This window comes from Ascaphus truei, chromosome 1 (genome assembly GCF_040206685.1).
Source record: "Ascaphus truei isolate aAscTru1 chromosome 1, aAscTru1.hap1, whole genome shotgun sequence".
NCBI lineage: Eukaryota > Metazoa > Chordata > Amphibia > Anura > Ascaphidae > Ascaphus > Ascaphus truei.
In genome coordinates this window covers 323,809,227-323,830,053 of record NC_134483.1, presented here as the reverse complement: position 1 = coordinate 323,830,053, position 20,827 = coordinate 323,809,227, and the positions used below count along the sequence as shown (strand labels likewise).

Here is a 20,827-nt window from a genome sequence, read left to right as displayed (position 1 = left end):
GCACAAAACATGGTCATAAGACACTGGGGTAGCTATTTATGACAGTCTTTTAGCTGCTAAACTTGCATTTCCATTATTATAATGCTGGTGCAGTGTTCATTACTATTTTATTTATTTCTTTATTTTTGTGCCAGTGTTGCTCCAGGAAGATTTTAATAACTGACCGCCTAGATGTGTGAATGAGCATTATGGGTTGTGTATTATATATGCCAAATGCTTCCTGCTGCAAAACTTGGGTAACAGTGGTGCAAAACAAAAACAATAGCAACACCAGATTAATCCAAAAAAAAAAAAACACCTCAATGTTATGTATCAAGACAATTTTGTAGCATAAAGTTTACTGGCAGCAAAACCAGGCCAAACCACTCTATGCCCATCACGTGATATGTTCCATATGTAACACCACCATTGTTTTACTAACTAATGTACAGCGCCCTGGATAAGAGCGATATACAAATGGTGTTATCAATAAATAAATAAACCAAAGCAAAAAAGCTACACCAGATTTATCAATGAAAAAGATCTTATAAGAAGCAATTGAATTGTTTTTGGACATAAATATGATGCACATTCTTTTCTCTAATTTTCCTGGTTTGAAAGCTGTGAGATTCTGATACATATTCCCAAAGGAAAGAGAGGCAGCAAAGTATCCTGACTAGAGATGGGTGAATTTTTGGGGCGGATTTGGATCCACCGCAGATCGGACGGTTCTTTTGGTCCGCGGATTTCTGCAAATGAGTCTCAAAAAGGGTGATTCGTCTTTTTCTTTTATTACCGTCAATAAACTCTGCTGATTCCGCAATTCGCATTGTATTCAATAGCGTTTTTTGAAGTGAAACATCTTTGCTGGGGCCAACAGGGTTTTCATGGGGAAAAATCCTTGCATTGTAACGAAAAACCATAACGCGAGTGACGTCATGGTAGAAATAGGCGTGCGCCATCACGCGTTGCCGTTGCACTCGCACATGTGCACAAAAACACTGTCTGGTTTCAGCGCGCATGTACAGAGCCTTCCGGCACTCGGTGCGCATGCACAGATGCCTCCTGAGCTCGGCGTACATGCACACAGGCCTCCTACGCTCTGTGCGCATACGCAGAGGCCTCCTATGCTCGGGCACCGGCACACCAGCTGCAGGACAGGGAGACCACCCATCCACAGAGGCATACACACTGTCTGACACATACACTGACTAACACACACACCACGCAATGAATGGAAAGCTCAGGAAATTCCACAAAATGGATTTTGACAATTGTGCCCATCTCTACTCCTGAAAAATGACTATGGCAATCCTGAGGAAAAACAAATGCAATAGATTTCTGAATAATACAAATCTCCTTATTTGATGAATCAGGTGCTTATTTGCTCCCAGGAGACATTGATACATCACCCTTGAACGTCCTTTTTTCTTAGTGCCGGTGTATCAAAATCAATTTTGTACCCTGTGCATGAGTCAGCCTGTGCTTTGGGGGGTGTAAAGAGGAGTTAGAACGAAGTAACCTGGTGCACATATTATAATGGGATTATCAAATTCTGGGTGAGAGCTGTGAGTCTCAAACCTCTCCTTAGCACCCTGAGTCAGCAACCACCTAACATTCCACTGATGTGCAAATTAGGTGTTTTAATCTGTGTGGAAATGCAGATGTTTCAGTGGTTTTATTTATAATATATGGTGTTATTGGTGGCACCAGTGGAGAGGTTCGAGAATCGTTAAAGTAAAGTATTCTAAAAAGTTCATTGGAGTGCTGCATTTTTTTCTCGTTTGTGGTACTGCGTCTAATAAAACCAAATGTTCTAGTGACACCAAAAAATCAAGGGATTATTTTGTTAAGTGGTGTTGGTTGTTTCCGAACCACAAAATGTTGTTTGTGAGTACTGTATCTTTATCTAAATATACCCTGTAGGAGTTGCTTTTGAAATCCTTGTCCCAATGCTGATGTAAAACAGCTGATAGGTGATTGTGTGTTAAGGTAAACAGTTCTTAACAAACACACCGTAACTATAATGTGTAAAGATGTATGTTACTCGATGTATTAAAAACAATGCAAATTGTGTACTCAATTATTTTCCATTGCTTAATGACTACAGATGTTGAGGTTTGGGTCAAAACAAGATTCCCCTGCTACTATCATAGTATGAAATATTGTAAGATTAAACAGTATAGGAACCGTCGTTGTACGTATTGTGATGTACTGAAGCAGAAGGTGTTTGAGGGAGGTACATAGGACTAAGTACCTTCCAGGGTATGTTCCCTTCCCTCACACCTGAGCCTTAATTAATCAGGTACTATGTAAAAGGCAACACAGTCAGTTTCATGTGCTGCTGCTGTGCTGATCTGAAGGTACACACACAGACAGCCCTGTGAGAGACTGCAAGTGGAAAGCTGCAGGTACAGAGTGTAAAGTGGGGAAAGAGGTTAGTTCTCCCACTGTTAGTTTGGGACTAAGCTGTATTAGTCAGAACTCCTGAAAGGAGTTAGGTCTTTTGTTTCTGTTTTGTGTTATGCTTTAATCCTATTCCTGATTTGTACCTTGTAAATAAACCCTCCTGTGCACAAAAGCTAAGTTTTCCTGTCTTTGATCTGGACATAAGATCCTACGCTGGGACTGAGACGTCACAGTATATACACTTCTCAAAGAAGAGAGTAGCAATCCTTCCACAGTCACATATTTCAATTATATTTTGAACAATTTACACAATGCTTGGACAATTCTAACTTGATCTTCTATGCTAATTAACTCAGCGAATCACACCATTTTTGTTATACAACTTTATTATCCGATGATGCTCGGACAATAAGGCCTCTACAGCTTAATTTTTTTTGAACTAATGACCCTTTCATTACAGCAGCTGGCTCTCCTCACAGTCTGATAAATTATGCTTCAATCTAATTTCTTCTACTGTATAACATTAAAACAAAGCTCCTCACATAAGTTGAACAGAAACAACATGTTGTTTTCCCATCAGAATGCACAGATCAAATGGTGCAAACAGAATGTGTCCTTTCATAACCGCTTTATGAGGGCATTAGGAAATTATGTCATGTGGACATGTTCCTAATTTAAAGCATATTTTCAAGCCTTTATTTGACGCTGTGGATCTAAAGTTGAACACTACCGTAAACACATTTCAGCTATTTGCAGTGATTTGTAAAGATTAATATTACTAACCTCCATTCTTTTGATGCCACCAGCACCTCGACCCCCATAATAGGACGCATCCACTGTAGCCCATTTCTTGGGTGGTAATATTTCTTCTTCTGGCTCCTGTATACACAGTAATAAGTATTTAGGTTTCTTATTTATTTATTTTTCTCATACAGTATTCCACTAACCATGCATGCAGTGCTTCACAGTGAAGAATAAATATGACCCTTGTCTTTATGTAATTCTGCAGTGTAAAAAGAACTGTATGTAGTATTTACAATTTCTGATACCACTTAAGTTATCAGAAATACAAGTTCTTTAGTGATATCAGCGAAAAGCAGAGACATTAAAACTGTTTAGTGAGAAAAGCTACTGTAGGCATGAAGAAAACTGGATATTGAGCTGTGGAGAAAGGGAGATTAATGGGAATGTAGCTTCAACAGTGATCGCTTTGTCTCCAATTCAATATGCTGTAAAGCCCTCCCCTCACGCGGAAGGTCTTTGTGGGAAAGGTTGCTAATGTAAGAGAAAGGAAGTTCATTGATTGGAGCATTACAATACTCGGACACAGGAAAAGGTAGGTAGATCATAGCAGGGTTGTAGAGGTAGGAAATAAAACTCTGACGGTGAATGCTCATCAACGAGCCAGAGAAGAAAGAATTACACATAGAAGGGCCACAGGGATATTGTAATGTCAATTTACATTAAAAATATTTAACTATTATTGCAGTCAAACATTTTGCAACTTTTTAGATTGGCATTTCATTAATTTTAAAAAGAAATCCCCACCAATTATTATAACTATTTTTTTAAAACATACAGTACTGGAACCAGGGGGTCCCCCTGTAGCTCATCTCAGGTCTCCCGGACCATTGATGACCCTCTGTTCCCGAAATATATATATATATTTTTTGCTCCGGTTTGTAAACACAAAGCTGCAAATCTGCTGCTGATTCACGAATAGATAGTTGCATCATCTTCTGATGATGTAACATTCTATTGGCTGCCACTGGATTAGTGGCCATTTTGTATCCACCGGTCAAGTATTCATGCCTAGTGGACAAAGCAGCTTGTCCCTCAGGAACCAGGTGGTCCACGGACATCAAGCGACCTCCAAGTTCAACAAACAACAACAAAATTAGCTTACAAATACAATGAGTAGCATAGATTCTGCTTTAAAAATTAGTTTCACTGTGAAATTAACCGGAAAAGGCGTCTACTAAGTGAAACTCCAAGGTTCTTTGCTGGACAGGTATAGTCCCTGCTCATGGACTAGCATTAACATTATTCATCGTTTTCTATGTTCTGCAGTTAGTAACGTTTGCTATTTTTTATTTGTTTGCATTTTTATTTTAACAAAATAATCAACTTTATGGCATGTATTATTAAAACATCTGCTAGTTTAAAAAAAAAAAATAAGTTCCTTGGTTGGGCCAAAACAAGAAAGTGTATTTTGCCAGTGTCACTTTAGAATTAAAGAAGTCCCAGATTTTTTTTTAAATTCATGTGATCTTCACACAAAACAGGGATTTAATGAATTAAACAAACTTCATGTACTCAGATATCCAATTTCAAATCCTAATATTTCTAAACATCCATACCTACCTACCTACTGTATATGTGGTACACTTTGATATTAATTTATAGAACATTAGCAAGTAGCAATACTTGGACTGCTAAATAATCTTTATTGTTTTGTCTTTTAATATTAACTGCAAGCATGATTCAAACCAGTGGGGCTTAAAATCAGTCCTAAAGGTCACAAACAGGTCAGGTTTTAAGGCTATCCCTGCTTCAGCACAGGTGGCTCAATCAAAATGACTGAGCCACCTGTGCTCTAGCAAGTAGAACCTTAAAACCTGACGTGTTGGTGGCCCTCGAGGGTTGATTTTAAGCACCACTGAGTTAGTGTAATACAGCTCAACCCAGATATAGCACGACCCGCAACAACGTGGATCCACATAACGCGGTCTGAGCATGGCTCCCGATTTTAAAACATCTCAATTTTTTTATAGCGAAATGGCCACCGCGCGAGGACTTACCCAGCATCTGCAGCTCTCTCCTCACTGCAGCTCTCTCCATCAAGCTGCCCACATCTCCAAGTTTTTTTTTTTTTATAACATTCAATGGTTTATTGCTAATGGACACACACACACACTAATAATTTTTGCATACCATGCAGGAATTGAACCCATGACTTTTCATACACTGGTAGCGATTCTATACCTGCTACACAGTACTGTGCAGTAAAAGTCATCACACCAATCATATGGTGTAGCAGGTAGAGAATCGCTACCAGTGTATGAAGGGTCATGGGTTCGTTTCTGTATGGTAAAATTATTATTTTGTTTTAATTATAATGTATGATTTATAAATTATTATTTTATTTATTTAATTATTTATTATATTAAATAATAATTTAGACATTATACCATACCGTGTGTGTGTGTGTATGTGTATGTGCATGTGCGTGTCCATTAGCAATAAAGCATTGAATGTTATAAAAAAAAAAACTTTGGAGATGTAGGTCGCACATGTGGACCCAGCCTGATGAAGCAGGGAGAGAGGAGAGAGCTGCAGATTCCGGGTAAGTCATCGCATGGTGGCCATTTCACGGTCCCGGTTATAATGCAGTCTCATTACGTGGACCCGAGCACCACGTTATAACGGGGTTCAGCTGTACAAATACATTAATATGTATGTATGTATGTATCAAATAAAAAGATCACTTGTGAGCACATTCACATGTCTTACCCTCAGTCAGCGCGCCCGCACTGCAGACAAGCGGGGCGCTGACAGACACAGACCGCGATATGCGGTCTGTAGGGAGTAGGAGCCGGAGCGGGAGGGGGGCGGGAGTGGGAGGCTTGAGTGGGAGGGGGGGCGTGGCTTGAGCAGAGGGACCCGCTACTCCCCCCCCCTCCCTCCACGGGCTCGGGCTGGAGCTGCTGATGGAAGGTAATCAAAAGCAACACACACACGCAGGCACTCATACACACACACACACACACACACACACACACACACACACACACACATACACAGAGGCTTTCCCTCCACACTCCTCCCCGCTCCCCGAAGCCTCTCCTCCTTCCGAAGCCTCCCCTCTTCATTGGCTCACAGCCACACCACATGACGCGTCGACGCTAGGGATGACAATTCTCTTGAATCCCTTAGCGGCTGACGCGTCACAGCGTGTAGTGAGCTGTGCAGCCAGGGGGGACCGGGACCGGCTCGGGAGGATTCCCCTGCTTGTGGGAAGACAGGTCTGCAACCCTGCTTTTTACCATTATCACCTAGCATACAGTGCTTCCACTTCAGCAAGGGATTCTGGGAAATGACACGCAAATGCACACACAGTATATATATATAATACACATTCATATACCGGTGTGTGTTGGTGTTCTTCAAAGAGCATGATAAACCTTTCACTATGATGGAATTTGCATCTCTTGCACCTAGGCAAGTACAGGCTCCATCTGTTTGTTATTTCACTATATTCAGTAATGGTGCTGACATTTAGTAACACAAACACATACCTCTACAGCCCTTTTGTAATAGAATGTGAAATCACTTCTCCATGCCAGGGAAGGCTCTGAGCTCAAGTCAAATAACTGTAACATGGAGAAGCCGCTTCACAGAATATTGAATAGGGGCATTTGGCTCTAACTTAACACGCTGCTAAGAGATTTACTTTCCTAGTAAATACGGCTGAAATCTTCTCAAGCATGAGGAGGTACTAACTTTACCGCATATACAAGGAACTGGTTTGCAGTATCAGAAACTCAAGTGTTTGACAACCTAATCAATATTGTCATGAGCTGACAGTGCAGTCCTGGGGACCTAATACGCCATATTTCATAGAAATGCAAAACATAATGTTTGCTAAAGTAGGTGTTCAGCCGGCAATACTGAAATGACATTGTTTAAGTTCTTTACCTCAACAGGAGCTGGAGGAGGCGGAGGCGGATCTTTGATGACCTAGAAAAAGACAAACACGCGGAGTGTAAAAATTCTGACCAATTCAAAGTGGCTTTCCCAAATAACTCACACTTAATAATTTTATTACGTTTATAAATAGACACAACCCTGTGTGCTGTAAGTTGAGATTCTGGTTTTTTTTAGGTTGTTTTTGTAAAGTGTGTGTGTGTGTGTGTGTGCAGGGCCGCCGACAGATTTCATTGGGCCCAGGACTAGAGTTTAGACCGGGGCACCCCCACATGTCAGCTGCCGTGCGAGTCCCCACCGTTCACACCCTCGTTAGCCACCTCCTCTATTTTCTCCACATGTATTTCTCTCACTCTCCCCCCATCCCCACCTCCTTCTTCCCCCCCTCACTGCTATCACTTAATTACCCCCCTTTCATTCAATCCCGCTCCCTCAATCTCCCCCACAATAGTTACCCCCACTACAACACACAAAATGCAACACACACACAAACACAAAATACAAAACACACACAAAATGCAACACACACACAAACGCACACGCACACACACAAAATGCAACACGCACATACAAAATGCAACACACACACACAAAATGCAACACACACCCTTGTACCTCACATCACCTCCTCCACTGCATATCGCAGCACGCCTTCTGTGCAGTGCCTACAAGCCGCCGAATGTCCGACGCGGAGGCGGGGCCTACACAGGAGGCCGCAACAACAGCGGAGAGAGGCGCCTGCTGCAGCGGGGGAGGAAATCTGGGGCTCGGCAACCGGACACGGAGCGGCGCCAGGACAGCTAGGAACCGGCAAGAGGTCAGGTCCAACTGTCAGTGCCGGCCGGCTGGGCCTCCAGCTGCCTCCGGGCCTGGCACAACTGCCCCCCTACCCCCACTGTGTGTGTGTGTGTGGGGGGAGCTTTTTTCCAGTGTTTTCATTTAATTTAATTTAATATTTTTTAAATCAGTGTTTATCAATAAAAACAATAACATTTTTTAATTTCCCCCCGCTATATTTGAATTTGGTGATTATCTGTTTTTTTTTTGTTTTTTTTTAAACTTTCCATACTCCCCTTGCATTTTCTTGTATCCTACCTGTGACTGTGTTGTTAGAAGTGGTGGAACTAAATAAAAAATGATACCTTATTTTCACTTTTTAGCGTTTTTAACTGAAAGTGCAAGATTATTAGCCGCTGGTGTGTTTCTGTTAAAACCTAAACCGGAATCCATACATATAAGACACCTTACAGCCCATTCAAGTTTAAGGAAAATAACGATCATACCCAAATGTTAAAAAAGTTATTGCTTGGTAAGATGAATGTGCCAGTGCTCATGGGCATTTTAAATGCATCTGAATTTACAGTATGAAGTCCGGAGACATGAAATGCTATAGCAAACACTTAGGGGGCCATAACATCAAGCTGATGCACTGCAAGAAAGTTCTCTTGTGTGAATGTGTAGCAAATGTATGAAACTTGTGAAGAGGTTTCTGCTTCTGCCACTTCAGACATGGTGGATTTAAAAGATGCAAAGAGAAAGGGAAACCATTTACAGGTCCAATCTTTTACATTTCCCCGTCTTATATTGAGCTCACCAACTCTTCTCTTCAAAATCTCCAAGAGCTGATAAAAATATGCATAAATACATCACTGTACTTATCTATTTCTAGTGTGAATGTATCTTATCTTTATCACTTTATCCTGCTTGATTCGTGCTATCATCCGTATTATTGAATGGAATGTAAGAACATCTAACGTTGTTATATAAGTACCATATCTGCATAGCAGAAATTCAAGCCGGCTGATGTTTTTGCAAATTGTTTTTTTTTTTCTTTTATAGGTGCATTTAAGAAGGGGTCTCCGGAGCGGAAGCCTGTTAGTTACATCCGGGGACCCCCTGCATATTAAAATAAAAACACTTTCATTTTTTTATTCCACAAACAATGTATTATAGGTCATATGCTAAAATATAGCAGAATGGAAATGCACTTTCTGCATGGTCAGTTTCATATAGCTACATTATTTTTTTATGTTATTTACACATCCAGGGTAGTAATCATCTATATATGTGAATCTTTGGGAGGAATACAGTGATTTATCATTGAGGTAAATAACACTCAATCATTCATAATTGTGACTAAATATAACTAGAAGTAAAATTGAACAAAACTGGGGTTTATTTTGGCATTGAATTTGTGTTCTGTTGCCTCTGTTTAAATTGTATTATAACAAATAGCTGCTTGGGAATCAATTATTTCAAAAGAGAAAAGCACTTTGGTAACAAATGTACTTTAAAACTGAATGTTTGATGATTTAATAACTTGGACATGTATGCCAAATGCATATTTTAAGTGATCACAACAAACTTACTGGACTCATTTAAAAGTACAGTACAGTACAACCCTTATGAATTGGATACAATCTGCAGTGAACAATGTCAGAACTTTAATTTTTTTAGAATAAACACCCATGCAGAAAGCAAAGATAACTCTTGGAATCTGTCTATAATGTCCCAGTTCATAAATATTTGAGCCAACACAGATGTTTAAATAGACAGGCACTCTGTAATACAGGCTCACTGCCACCAGCGCTCTGCAGCAACAAGGAATGTTGTCTTGGGATATCTTCAAATGCTGCAGCAAACTACACTTGTTTTTTTCCAGAATATTGAAGGTTCCAATAAACAATAACTACATGGGCCTCATATTTAACTATTCAACTATCCAGCATAGCTTTAAACAGTTGGTTTGTCCTCATGAACAGCTGATAATAGTCAGCTACACTTGTCAGTCCATAAAACAATATTACAGTGCATTTATTGATGTTTCTGTCAATCTCTGTTTATCTAACGATTTAAAAGATTTCTCAATTTTATTAGCGTATTAAGAAGGAAGGATGTAGGAAGATGAACACTTAACTAGAGTAGGTTCTGATTTTTTTATTTTTTTTTTGACAGGTGCAGGAAATAGATGAAACAGCGGATGTTTTAAACCACAGAAAGAATGTTTATTAGATTTAGATTTTCCGTCTTTTTCTGCATTAGTTTGAGGTTGGAGAATTTATACATACATAGCAATGTAACCAGATTACCAATGCATTACTGTAGCTTTTTAGCAGACAATTATTTTTTCAGTGTGCTTTAAGAGAGAAATGATGATTGCTTTGACTTATTTTGTTCGGTGCAAATTAGAAACTGCGTGTATGATAATCTGACTACATTTAGGATATCTATATGCAAGTGATGTGCATTGTAAAGTACATAACAACCATAGGAGATTATAAAAGCTACCAGTTTTAAAACTATTAGCACTGCTTTGGAGAGTAGAACTACGAAAATACAAAACTGGCAGTAGGATGAAAGACTTTCAATTATAGATTAAACATAATAATAATAATAATAATAATAAAAGAAATGTAATTGTTTTGCAAGGGATTAACATAACAGATGAAAGTCTATAATGGACTACAAAGTATCAATGTTTTTGGTGGTACTCTTCTAAAACAGATCAGTACTAATGGACCTTCTTCTCTCTGCAATGTAGCCCTACCTCCTCCACCCCACCCTCCAGGACTGCATGGCTAAGCTGTAATATGTACTGTAGGCTATTAGAGCTCATATCTCAGGGGAAAAAGAAAAAGCTTTTATAATGATTTTAGGGAATTCTAAAACATCTGGCTTATCAATTGTGTAGTTGAAACCATATGCAGTACCAAGTTCTTCTATTGTCTATTCCAGGAGTGCTCAACTCCAGTCCTCAACCCCTCCCAACAGGTCTGGTTTTCAGGATATCCCAGCTTCAGCACAGGTGACTCATTCAGTCCCTGCTTCAGCTCCGGTGGCTCAATCAGAGGCTTAGGGGCCTATTCAACAAAGCCTCGATAACACACTTATCGAGCACCTATCGGCCAAAAATGCCTACTGCTATTCAGTAAGCCTCGATAAGTGGGTGATAAAGGCATACATCACCAAATGTTCCAGCTGTCATAAATCGCCGGGTTAGTGGCGATAAGCCACTTACAGTATCAGCAGGTTCTGAAACTCGTGCAATTCTAGTAGCCGTGATTAGCTTATTTAGGCTCTAGAATGGCGAGTTTCTCCCCAAATCCTCATGCCAGGAAAAGTTGGCGTGAGGCTGGTGAGAAGCTGCTGAGAGGCAGCGAGACAGGACTTTAAAAAAAATAAAATTCTGTATCGGATTGATGCCGGGAGTCTCCGGAGCTGATAACCATTAATATCAGCACCGGAGGCTCCCGGCATGAATCCCATGCAATAAAAATGCATTTACAGGCAACTTCATTACCTTAGCGGCTAACCGCTAAGGCAATGAAGGGGTTAAACCCTCCCACTACCCACCCACCAAGGGCCAAATACCCCCTTCACCCACCCCCGCTACCCATAATAAACACTAAAACACAACCCTAATATCCACCTCTCCTACCCCTACATGACTGATAACAGAGGCCGTGGGTCGGTGGTCCTCAGGTGGTCCCCGCCGGTGTCCGGGGGTCCTCAGGTAGTCTCTGCAGGTGTCTGGGGGCCATTGGGTTGTCCCCACGGGTGTCTGTGGGCCCTCGGGTGGCCACAGTGGGTGGTTCCTGCAGGTGTCCGGGGTCATCAGGTGGTCCCGCGGGTATCTGGGGGCCCTCAAGTGGTCCCTGTGGGTGTCAGGGGGCCCTCAGGTGGACCCCATGGGTTTCTGGGGGGCATAGGGTGGTTCCTGTGGGTGTCGGGGGGCCCTTTGGGTGGTCCCCATGGGTGTCCTGGGGTCCTCAGGTGATCCCTGCAGGTGTCTCCGTGTGTGTCTGGGAGACCACGGGCTTTTCCCACAGGCCTTTGGTACCAATCCTGCGGCAAAACAAAAATGTGGAATAATTGAAATAAATACACTTCCCCCCCCCCCCCACCCAACATATACAGTACAGTAATGGGCAAAATAACTATTATCCAGATATGGATAATAGCCCATTTGCCCATTATAAAATCAAACATAAGACAACCAGCATAAATAAAGTAAATAACACTTTCTAATTACCCCTGTCATAATGAAGGGCATTCTCGTCAGCATGTTCTCGTCCATGTTCTCTGATAACATCAAGAACACATGAAAAAATACTATTTAATGGCCCCTAACCCCTTAATCACCTTAGGGGTTATTAACCGCTATAGTAATTAAGGGGTTAACCCCCATTCCCCGCTACCCACCCGGGAGGCCTAACCACTCACCCAAGGGCCAATATACCCACCCCATACCCATTATTTGGCACAGTGGTATATCATACCCATATAATATGGGTATGATAAGCCACTATAGCAGTCAATGGTCAACCTAATTAAGGCCCAAATAATTAAGGCCCAAAATACATAATAATCAAAGAAATACACACCCCAACAATAAAAAGAACTAAATAGCCTAATAGTACACATTACAAATAATTATCTATCACCAAAATAGCAAAGTTATTACAATTATGTTATTCCAAAACAATACAATTAAATAAACACCTATCCAAGCAAACTATTAAACAAATAAAACCACTAGCCAAACAATTAATTAAATAAACAAAAGCACTAGCTAACAAAACAATTAATGAATTTAAACTAGTAGCCAACAAAACAAATAATTAATTTAAAACGCTAACCAATCCTAAAAAACAAGCCATCCAAATTCAAAACAATTTTATCCAAACAATAATCAGAAATCAAAAAAATAACAATTAATAGAAAACAAGCATTTGCCAAAAAATGCATTGGCTGTCACTGTATGTATCTGTACCATAAAGGGGCAGAGGTTAATACATCATCAGTCAATGGGCAAGCAAATACATCAAAATAAATACAATAAAAAAACCTGAAAAAAAACCAATTTCATACATTCAATATTTTACTTACCTTTAGAAGTCTTCACTCTCCGAATCTCGGCGTATCTGCAAGCTCTCATACTGCGAAGTCATCACCCACAATCAAACGCCATCCACCTTGGAGACTAGCATCAGGTAAAAAAAAAAATCTTCTTTCTTTAATCTTCTATCGCCGTCTTCTATCTTCATCTGTAATTATTTTCATCTTTTTTTAAATCTTCTATTTTCTTCTTTCAACCCAAAGCCCGATGGTAAATCCACAAAAGGATGTTGTCTCGTTGGCTTCTGTGGTAAAATGAGACGTACAGGCCTTATATAGGGCCTGTGATGTCACATTTTAGGGTCAGATGGTACAGCTCCAATCCAATTGGACGCTGTTTCATGTGCCCACCATTTTTTTTTTAAAGGCCGTGAAGTTGTCTCCAAGGGACGTATGCCACATCCTTAAAACCACATGGCTATATCACATGGTATTAAAGCCAATGGGATTGAAGACACTCCAATTGGTTGCTGTACCATGTGATAGGTCACATTAGTTCAAAAGGATGTGACGTCTTCTTTCTACCCCCTTTGTTTCTAAAGCCCTCTCCCTTTTTCACTGACTGCCCCACACCTCTGGAATGCCCTTCCCATCAGTACCCGACTTGCACCCTCTCTATCCACCTTTAAAACCCACCTTAAGACACACTTGCTTAAAGAAGCATATGAATAGCATATGAATAGCACTGTGGATATTCTGAACACATGATACATAAAGCTTGGCCCCCTGCAGACGCACTTAACAGAACTCCCTCCTACTGTCTCTGTATGTTCTCCCTACCTACCAATTAGACTGTAAGCTCCTCGGAGCAGGGACACCTCTTCGTTAATGTTACTTTTATGTCTGAAGCACTTATTCCCATGATCTGTTATTTATATTAACTGTTATTTATTTGATTACCACATGTATTACTTGAGGACTGGAGTTGAGCACCCCCGGTTTATTCTACAAAAGACACTGCATAAAAGGTAAGAGAATCCATGCTTGTTGCTCACTAGTTTTGTAAGTGGGGGGCTTTTCTTTCTTTTGGTTTAGGAATCTACGGGTGGAGTATATGAAATAGAAAAACCTTGCCATATATCTTGGGCTGAGATTCCTAGATTGAAGTGTTTGGTTTGGAAAACGAGTGGTTCTTTCATTCTCTCCATTGCTGGTTTTGCCTTTATTTTCCAACTTACCAGTTTACAGCAAAGAGGCCAAAACCACCAAAATAAAGCAATGGCGACCAGGAGCAATATCACCAGAATTGCAAGGAGTGCAGCAATACCGTTGGTCTGTGAATAAAACAAGAACATCATTATTTGACATCAGCAAATCCTGTAAGACCTTGTTTTGTCTTAATTGGTTTCTTTGACGATGCATTTAACATGATAAGATTGAACTATGCCAGATTGTACCATAACAGTATAATGGGAGTGTAGCCTTCCCATCTCCTCTCTCAATGAGTATGGTTTTCCTTCTTGTGTAATTAAGGTTATTAGCAGACCTATGTATTGGTCATAATATAAGTCATTTTCTCTCCGTGATGACGTCAGTATGTGTAACGTAACATCCTACGTGAGGACGTTACGTTACACATACTGACGTCATCACGGTCCGCTCGCAAAGCCATGAGGAGATCTTGGCACACAAAACTACTGTAGCAACCCGGCAATTCCAAGATACTGTCTCCGCAGTGGGAGGCAAGGCACCCCCCTCCAACCCAGCATAGGCAGGGCGTGGTGTGGGAGAGTTTAGCCGGGAACGCATTGAGGTTCCAAAGTATCCCTTACTGACCAGGACTCTGATAATGTGTGCACCTCCTCCAGATTTAACATCTATCTGATTGGGGATCCTTATTCCACCGGCGATTGGGACTACTGTTTATCCTTATTTTGACATCACTACAATTGAGATTTATCTCACAAATACTAATTTAATCAAGTCCTCTTGTGAGCGGAAGTCCGAGAGAGTCTTTTTTATTTTTGTAACATTAAAATGAACTCATACGGTATTACGCTATGGAGCTTGCGCTTCTGTTTCTTTTTATCTTTTAGGTATTCTGATGTGGCAACATCATTTCTGAAGCTGCAGTTTGCTCCAATCCAGATTCACTAGTTTCACCTGGCATTGGACTTTCTTTCATCTTCATTGGTTTGAATATAATCTGATTTGAGCAAGCAATGAATAATATGATGCAGGCATGTTCTCAGTATTCCATTTAAACTAAACGATGAGGCCAACAAGTCATTTAAATGCAGATGATTCCAAATGTGCATACTATTCTAATGAGCACACTGATATTCATCTTGAAGTGAGTACATTTAAAGAAGCTGTTTAAACCAAATTTACGCAAAATAGCTTTAGTATTTTATTTAGCCCCACGGCACAAGCATATTCGTCAGCACAATACAATATCTATTGGCAGACAGTATTATACAGACCACGTGGAATACAAACCTAATAGTAAACTGGGAATGAAGACATAACAGGTAGGAATATCCCTACTCACATGAATGTATTATCTGATAGTTATTACAAGTCAACTTGTGGACTAGTACTGGTAACTTCGAGGCAACTTCATTCCCTCCACATTTACAAATGTAGCAAAAGAAACCTGAACGTTGTGCTTATAAGTCACTTGTCCATTATGTTGGATATACTGCTGCAAGAATGATTGACAATTCTCTTTAACCGTAGGAAATATTAGCTCCTTGTGTCAGATATGTGCAGTATGTTATGTGCTACACACCTGGAAATTCCGAAATGGCAAAAGATTATGCATAACATGTAACCACTCTATAGTTATCAAATGTTATTTAATCCGAAGTCAGATAACATATAGGGCCATTTAAGCGGTGCTATTCCCCAAGACATCACATGAATGGACAAGAAGATGTCTTCTGGCACGAGGAGGTGTGTTGTGGAATAGCACTGCTTAGTAAAGATAGGCAATTCTATTCTACAATAAAACCCATCAAACTTAATTTTCTTCCACAGTGGCCCTATATACAAGAAAGATTCTATTAGGAGCTCTCATATTCTTCCTTTATCACTTTTCACTTTGTTGAGCTGGCCAACGATGACTACCTTGTACATTGTACCTCGTCATCAGCTGCTCGGTCATTAGCATTATCTAAATATTCCAAAATTGTCTCATCTCTCTGGTCCACAGTCCAGCTGCTAGAATGGCACTAATAATTTGTTACACTGTATACTGTATATAAACTATTGACTTTCTGGTTACTAGTCTAGTCCATTGTGAAAGTTCAGCATCCTGTTTAAACTGGATGAAATATACAGCACACACAAAAATACCCTAAAGTGCACATTGTAGCCAGAGACCTAACAAACCTATACAGTTGCTATATTGTACCTTAAAACCAGTTCATGGGGCCATAGTTACACGCTGGTTGATATGTGATATGTGTATCGATTTGACTTTGTTCAATCAGACCTTAGCTTGGAGTAATATCTATATAGGTAAAATCTATGTTCTAGAAAAGATCAATTGCCCTTTTTCTGTAGAGTAATGAATTGCGTTGATTCGGAGCTATTGCATAGAAATTACTATTGATTTCAATTGGGATTTTCGGGCAAAAATAACCAGATCAGCAATATTTGCACCTTACAGAATAAGGGCCAATGTGAGGGAACATGAGTGAAAAAACATGGGTGTCTTCTAGATGTTATGGTAAATAAACGAGCAGCAAAGGGAGAGGGAACAAAGGTATTAGCCCACATTTAATTATACGCATTCAAGCACATTACACCAATAGATTCTGTATAGTCGCATATACCATACGCAGGACCGCCGATAGTTGTTAAACGGGGATGAGGGGGGGGGGGGAGGAGGTGGGGGGGGAGGTGAGAAGGGTGCAGAAGGATTGTTGACGATGGTGCTGGGAGTGTGGAAGGTTTGTGGGGAGTTGGGGGGGAATGTTAGAGGGCCCTCAGTACTTGCCGGCCTTTCCTGAGCTGCATTGGAAGGCCCACCTGAGCAGTGGAGGAGGGTCCAGTCAGACGGGCCCCCAGAGTTGTCAGGTCCTTGACTGTTATCCAATTACCCCCTCCTCCCCTCCCCCCGTCTGCACCCAGACCCTATGAATTCAAACTTTCAAACATGTTTAACAACAGCAGGATGTTATAGTGGCAATCCGCAGCCCTTTTTGCTTTGTGTAAGTTTTTGATAGGTCTTTTTATGGTTTCCAACATGATTCTTTTTATTTTAAACAGTACAGTAGTACTCCAGAGTTCTATTATTGTGTCTTTTAAGGGTGTATAACTGCTTCCATTTCCTCATAAGTAAGTAAGTTATAGTTCCCTTGCCTACTAATTAACTAACTAGTATATGCTTTGAACAACAATCCAAAATAATTAAAACAGTGTTGAATAATTTAAGAATGGAGATAACAGGGACATAATGAACAATAATATAAAATTAGACATGTAAAACCAGTAAATGTTGCAGTATTTTATGCAGTAAAAGTTTCCATGAATATGGAAGTTGGCAAACCAATAATAGCTTTAGATTCCATTTGGAATTAAACTTCATTTCTATTAACAGACTACAAAGAACCAGTAATTGTAAACCAAAGAGACCCACCGATTGTTATTGTATCTGTATTATTTGCTGTATTATTGTTATTGACTTAGGAGAACAAATTCTGACTATGGATTGTTATGTATTATCTGTGGAAAACTCAATAAAAATGTAAGTTATAAAAATATATATACTTTTCTGATAAACTGTGATAAACTTTTTCAAGGCATATAATAATATACAATGCCAACACTGATTTTGCTGGCCAATAAATGAAAAAAATTGTGATAGCGGTATTTAATATCAATTTTATATATCAACCTATTCACTAAAGCCATATTGCAAGTGGTAAAGCATTGATAATTAACTTTTTACCGCAGCAATATTTCACTTATAGTTTTAGAGCAAATGAAAATGCAAATACGAATTTAACGGCTAATTAATTATTTATCATCATTGAAACTCTGATACCTGGAGCTATCAGAATACTGCCAGAAAACACCAGTTTTTAGCACTTAGATATATATATATAAAACGGAAATAGCCGTGTTAGTCCAGTTGCGATAGTGCAGAATAAATGAGAACTTCAGAATTAGGTGATACCTTTTATTATTTGGACTAACAATTTATGTCATAGGACACAATTTAGAGAGTTCTCTCTTCCTCAGGTCCAAAACTGATTTACAAAGGAATCTATGGCTAAAACAGAGGTTAGGAAAGCAGGAAAAAAAACAGAGATGTAGATAAGGTAGGGTGAGAATGGGATGTTTGAAGACGTTGGACGGGGTAATAAAACAGTGACAAGGAACAGCATGGAGGGGCAAGGGGATGCTGTGGTGGTGGGGGAAGGTATGGATAAGAACATTGGCAGAGAGGCATGCAGGATAATTACAAACAATTGTGATAGTATGTGAGAAACCCCATATCCGCATTAAGTCGTCTTGTTTTGGTGTCAAAGAGTCTTATCATTCTGAGTTCAAATGTTTTCCGCTCTTGGGTGCATTTAAACATTCCATTGAGGATTTTAAAAATTTTAAATCATTTGTGGAATGATTTGGTTGTGAGATGTGATGTCTCACTGGTGAGCAAGAAGGAAGATACTGCTCTCCAGTGGGACATCATTTCTTTTGGGGGAAATCATGAGGAGATAATGTCTGTTTTCAACTCTACCCACCTCTTGCAGGCAATGTCAGAGGGCCAGGCATGAATTTGGCTGTGTTTTTAGTGCTTACTTTCAGTAAAAACCTATTTTTGATTTACATACTTCCTATGTTTGCTTTTGCAGTGTGCGGGTTCCCTTCCTTTATTTTTGTCTATATATGTTTATTGAGGGATATAGAGGTCTCTTTGGGATCCCTGCACCTTTGCTATGCCTTGCTACAGTACTTATCTTGGGCGTGCTGACTCTCACTATTGTATATTTGTATAGACATGGACATGAAAACCAATGACACAGAAAATAAGCATACAAATATGGGGATAATAAAATGAAACCACACAAATACTAATAAAAATGTAATAATATAAAGAAAGAACAATGCAGAAATTGCACACAACAGTCTGCCTATAGTCAATTAGGCTACGGCCCTGCTGTCTTCGCTGCACGTGCACCTGCCAGGCTGGCACTGATCCTCGGTCTGCAGTGAGCTGCAGGGATAAAGACAGGGGTAGGGGGGCGTGGCGGAGGTGTGGCGGGGGGGGGGGGAGGGGGGCGTGACCATGACAGCACCCGGCAGATTCGCCCTCATTGGCTGAACCGCAGGGGGTTGTGGCCACCGCGCTCGTCGCCAGTATTGAGCACAATTTTCCTGTCTTAAGGAAAAACTGGCCTTGCAGTGTGGCACCCACCCCTTGTAGTGGGGCCGGCCCCATTCAGGGGCGGTTCTTGTCCCTGCAGGCAGCGGGGACCTGGCCTTAATCACATATGTTAATATCTAGGAGGAGCGAGCTATCCAAGGAGTAAACATCAATAGAACATATATAATTGAAAACATTAATATCAATGAAATAATCTAAATAAACTTAATAATAAAAATAATTTTAAAAAAAAGACCAGACAACTCTGAGGAGTCCCCAGTAAATGTTCGTACCTGGGTAAATGGCTATAACAAGTAGTGGTTCTGTTTGCTCCCCCCTGCTTCCCCCCTGGCCTGTCTCTCGCTTCCACTGTCGATAGGTTATGCGGCAGTGGAGGCCCGCGGCTTGGCCCCATATCGTACTCCGAGTTTTACTTTCCCTGTTCCCCTCTCCCCACACCCTAATGCAAGGGCTCTTCCGTCCAGGCTCTGTAAACCCCCTGGACTCCCTATTTGTACCTCCCCTCTTCACCCTTGTTTCACAACTGACTCCCAGACGAGCCTCGCAAATTCATGACTATCTACCCATCATTAACAGAAACCCCAACCCACACCAATGTCCACAAAGGTAATATCCCTTAATGCCAAAGGGCTAAACAGTCCCCAAAAGAGGTATATAGCCCTCCCAGACTACACAAAATCAGCAGGCGACATTATACTCCTGCAAGAAACTCACTTTAAACTATATAACTCCCAACAAATTTATGATAAAAAGTTCCCATAGCTGTTCCTGGCCTTGGCACTAGTAAAAAAAAGGAGTGGCAATTGTCCTTCACAAAAGTTTCCCATTCATCCCAAATAGAGTGGTGGCGGACAGGTAGGGGAGGTACTTGATTGTATTAGGCACATTACATGGCACAGAGGTGACGATAGTGAATATTTATGCCCCCAACACCCACCGCTCTAGATTTTTCCCCACCTTTTTCAAAAAGCAGGGAAATTTGGCAAAAGGCCAGATCACCGCACTAAGCAAATCTATGGACAGGTCCTCCCCCATGTTACAGAGCCAAATGTCCAGACTCCAGATGACCATTTGAAATTAATAGAACACTTGTTCTAGTGGCCTAGTGGATACCTGCCGGGAGCTAAACCCCAGGACCCGGGACTTCACCTTCTACTCAGCCCCCACAGACTATATATGACAATAGATTCAATCTTTATTCCAGCCCCGATAGTCACCCAAACACCGTTAGAAAACATTATTAAAGGTACTGCTGCGGCAGAGTTTATTCGAGCATTTGCCCGTTCTCTGCCGCAGCAGTAGCCTGGCGCGCGCCCGAGAGTGACGGGCGCGCGCCGAAGCAGCGGAAGAGCGCCCTCCGATCGGGGCGCTCTCCCTACCACTGCCGGGTCCGCCGGGTCCCCCGGAACCCCCTGCTGCTGTCCCGCGATCGCGGGACACCAGGGCTCCCTCGGGGAGCCCCTGGACGCGCGTGCAGGGGGCGCACGCTCCCGA

General features: G+C 41.0%; 1 protein-coding gene across 1 annotated transcript in view; it reads right to left on the bottom strand.

Moving 5' to 3' along the window:
* Positions 1–20,827, bottom strand: part of ANTXR2 (ANTXR cell adhesion molecule 2) — a 205,886-nt gene that overhangs the window by 79,214 nt on the left and 105,845 nt on the right. The window contains exons 12-14 of the mRNA XM_075606579.1: positions 14,172–14,267; positions 7,087–7,128; positions 3,172–3,267 (exon numbers count right to left, since the gene is read on the bottom strand). Of these exons, the coding sequence (XP_075462694.1) occupies positions 3,172–3,267; positions 7,087–7,128; positions 14,172–14,267 (234 nt within the window). The remainder of the gene's footprint in view (positions 1–3,171; positions 3,268–7,086; positions 7,129–14,171; positions 14,268–20,827) is intronic.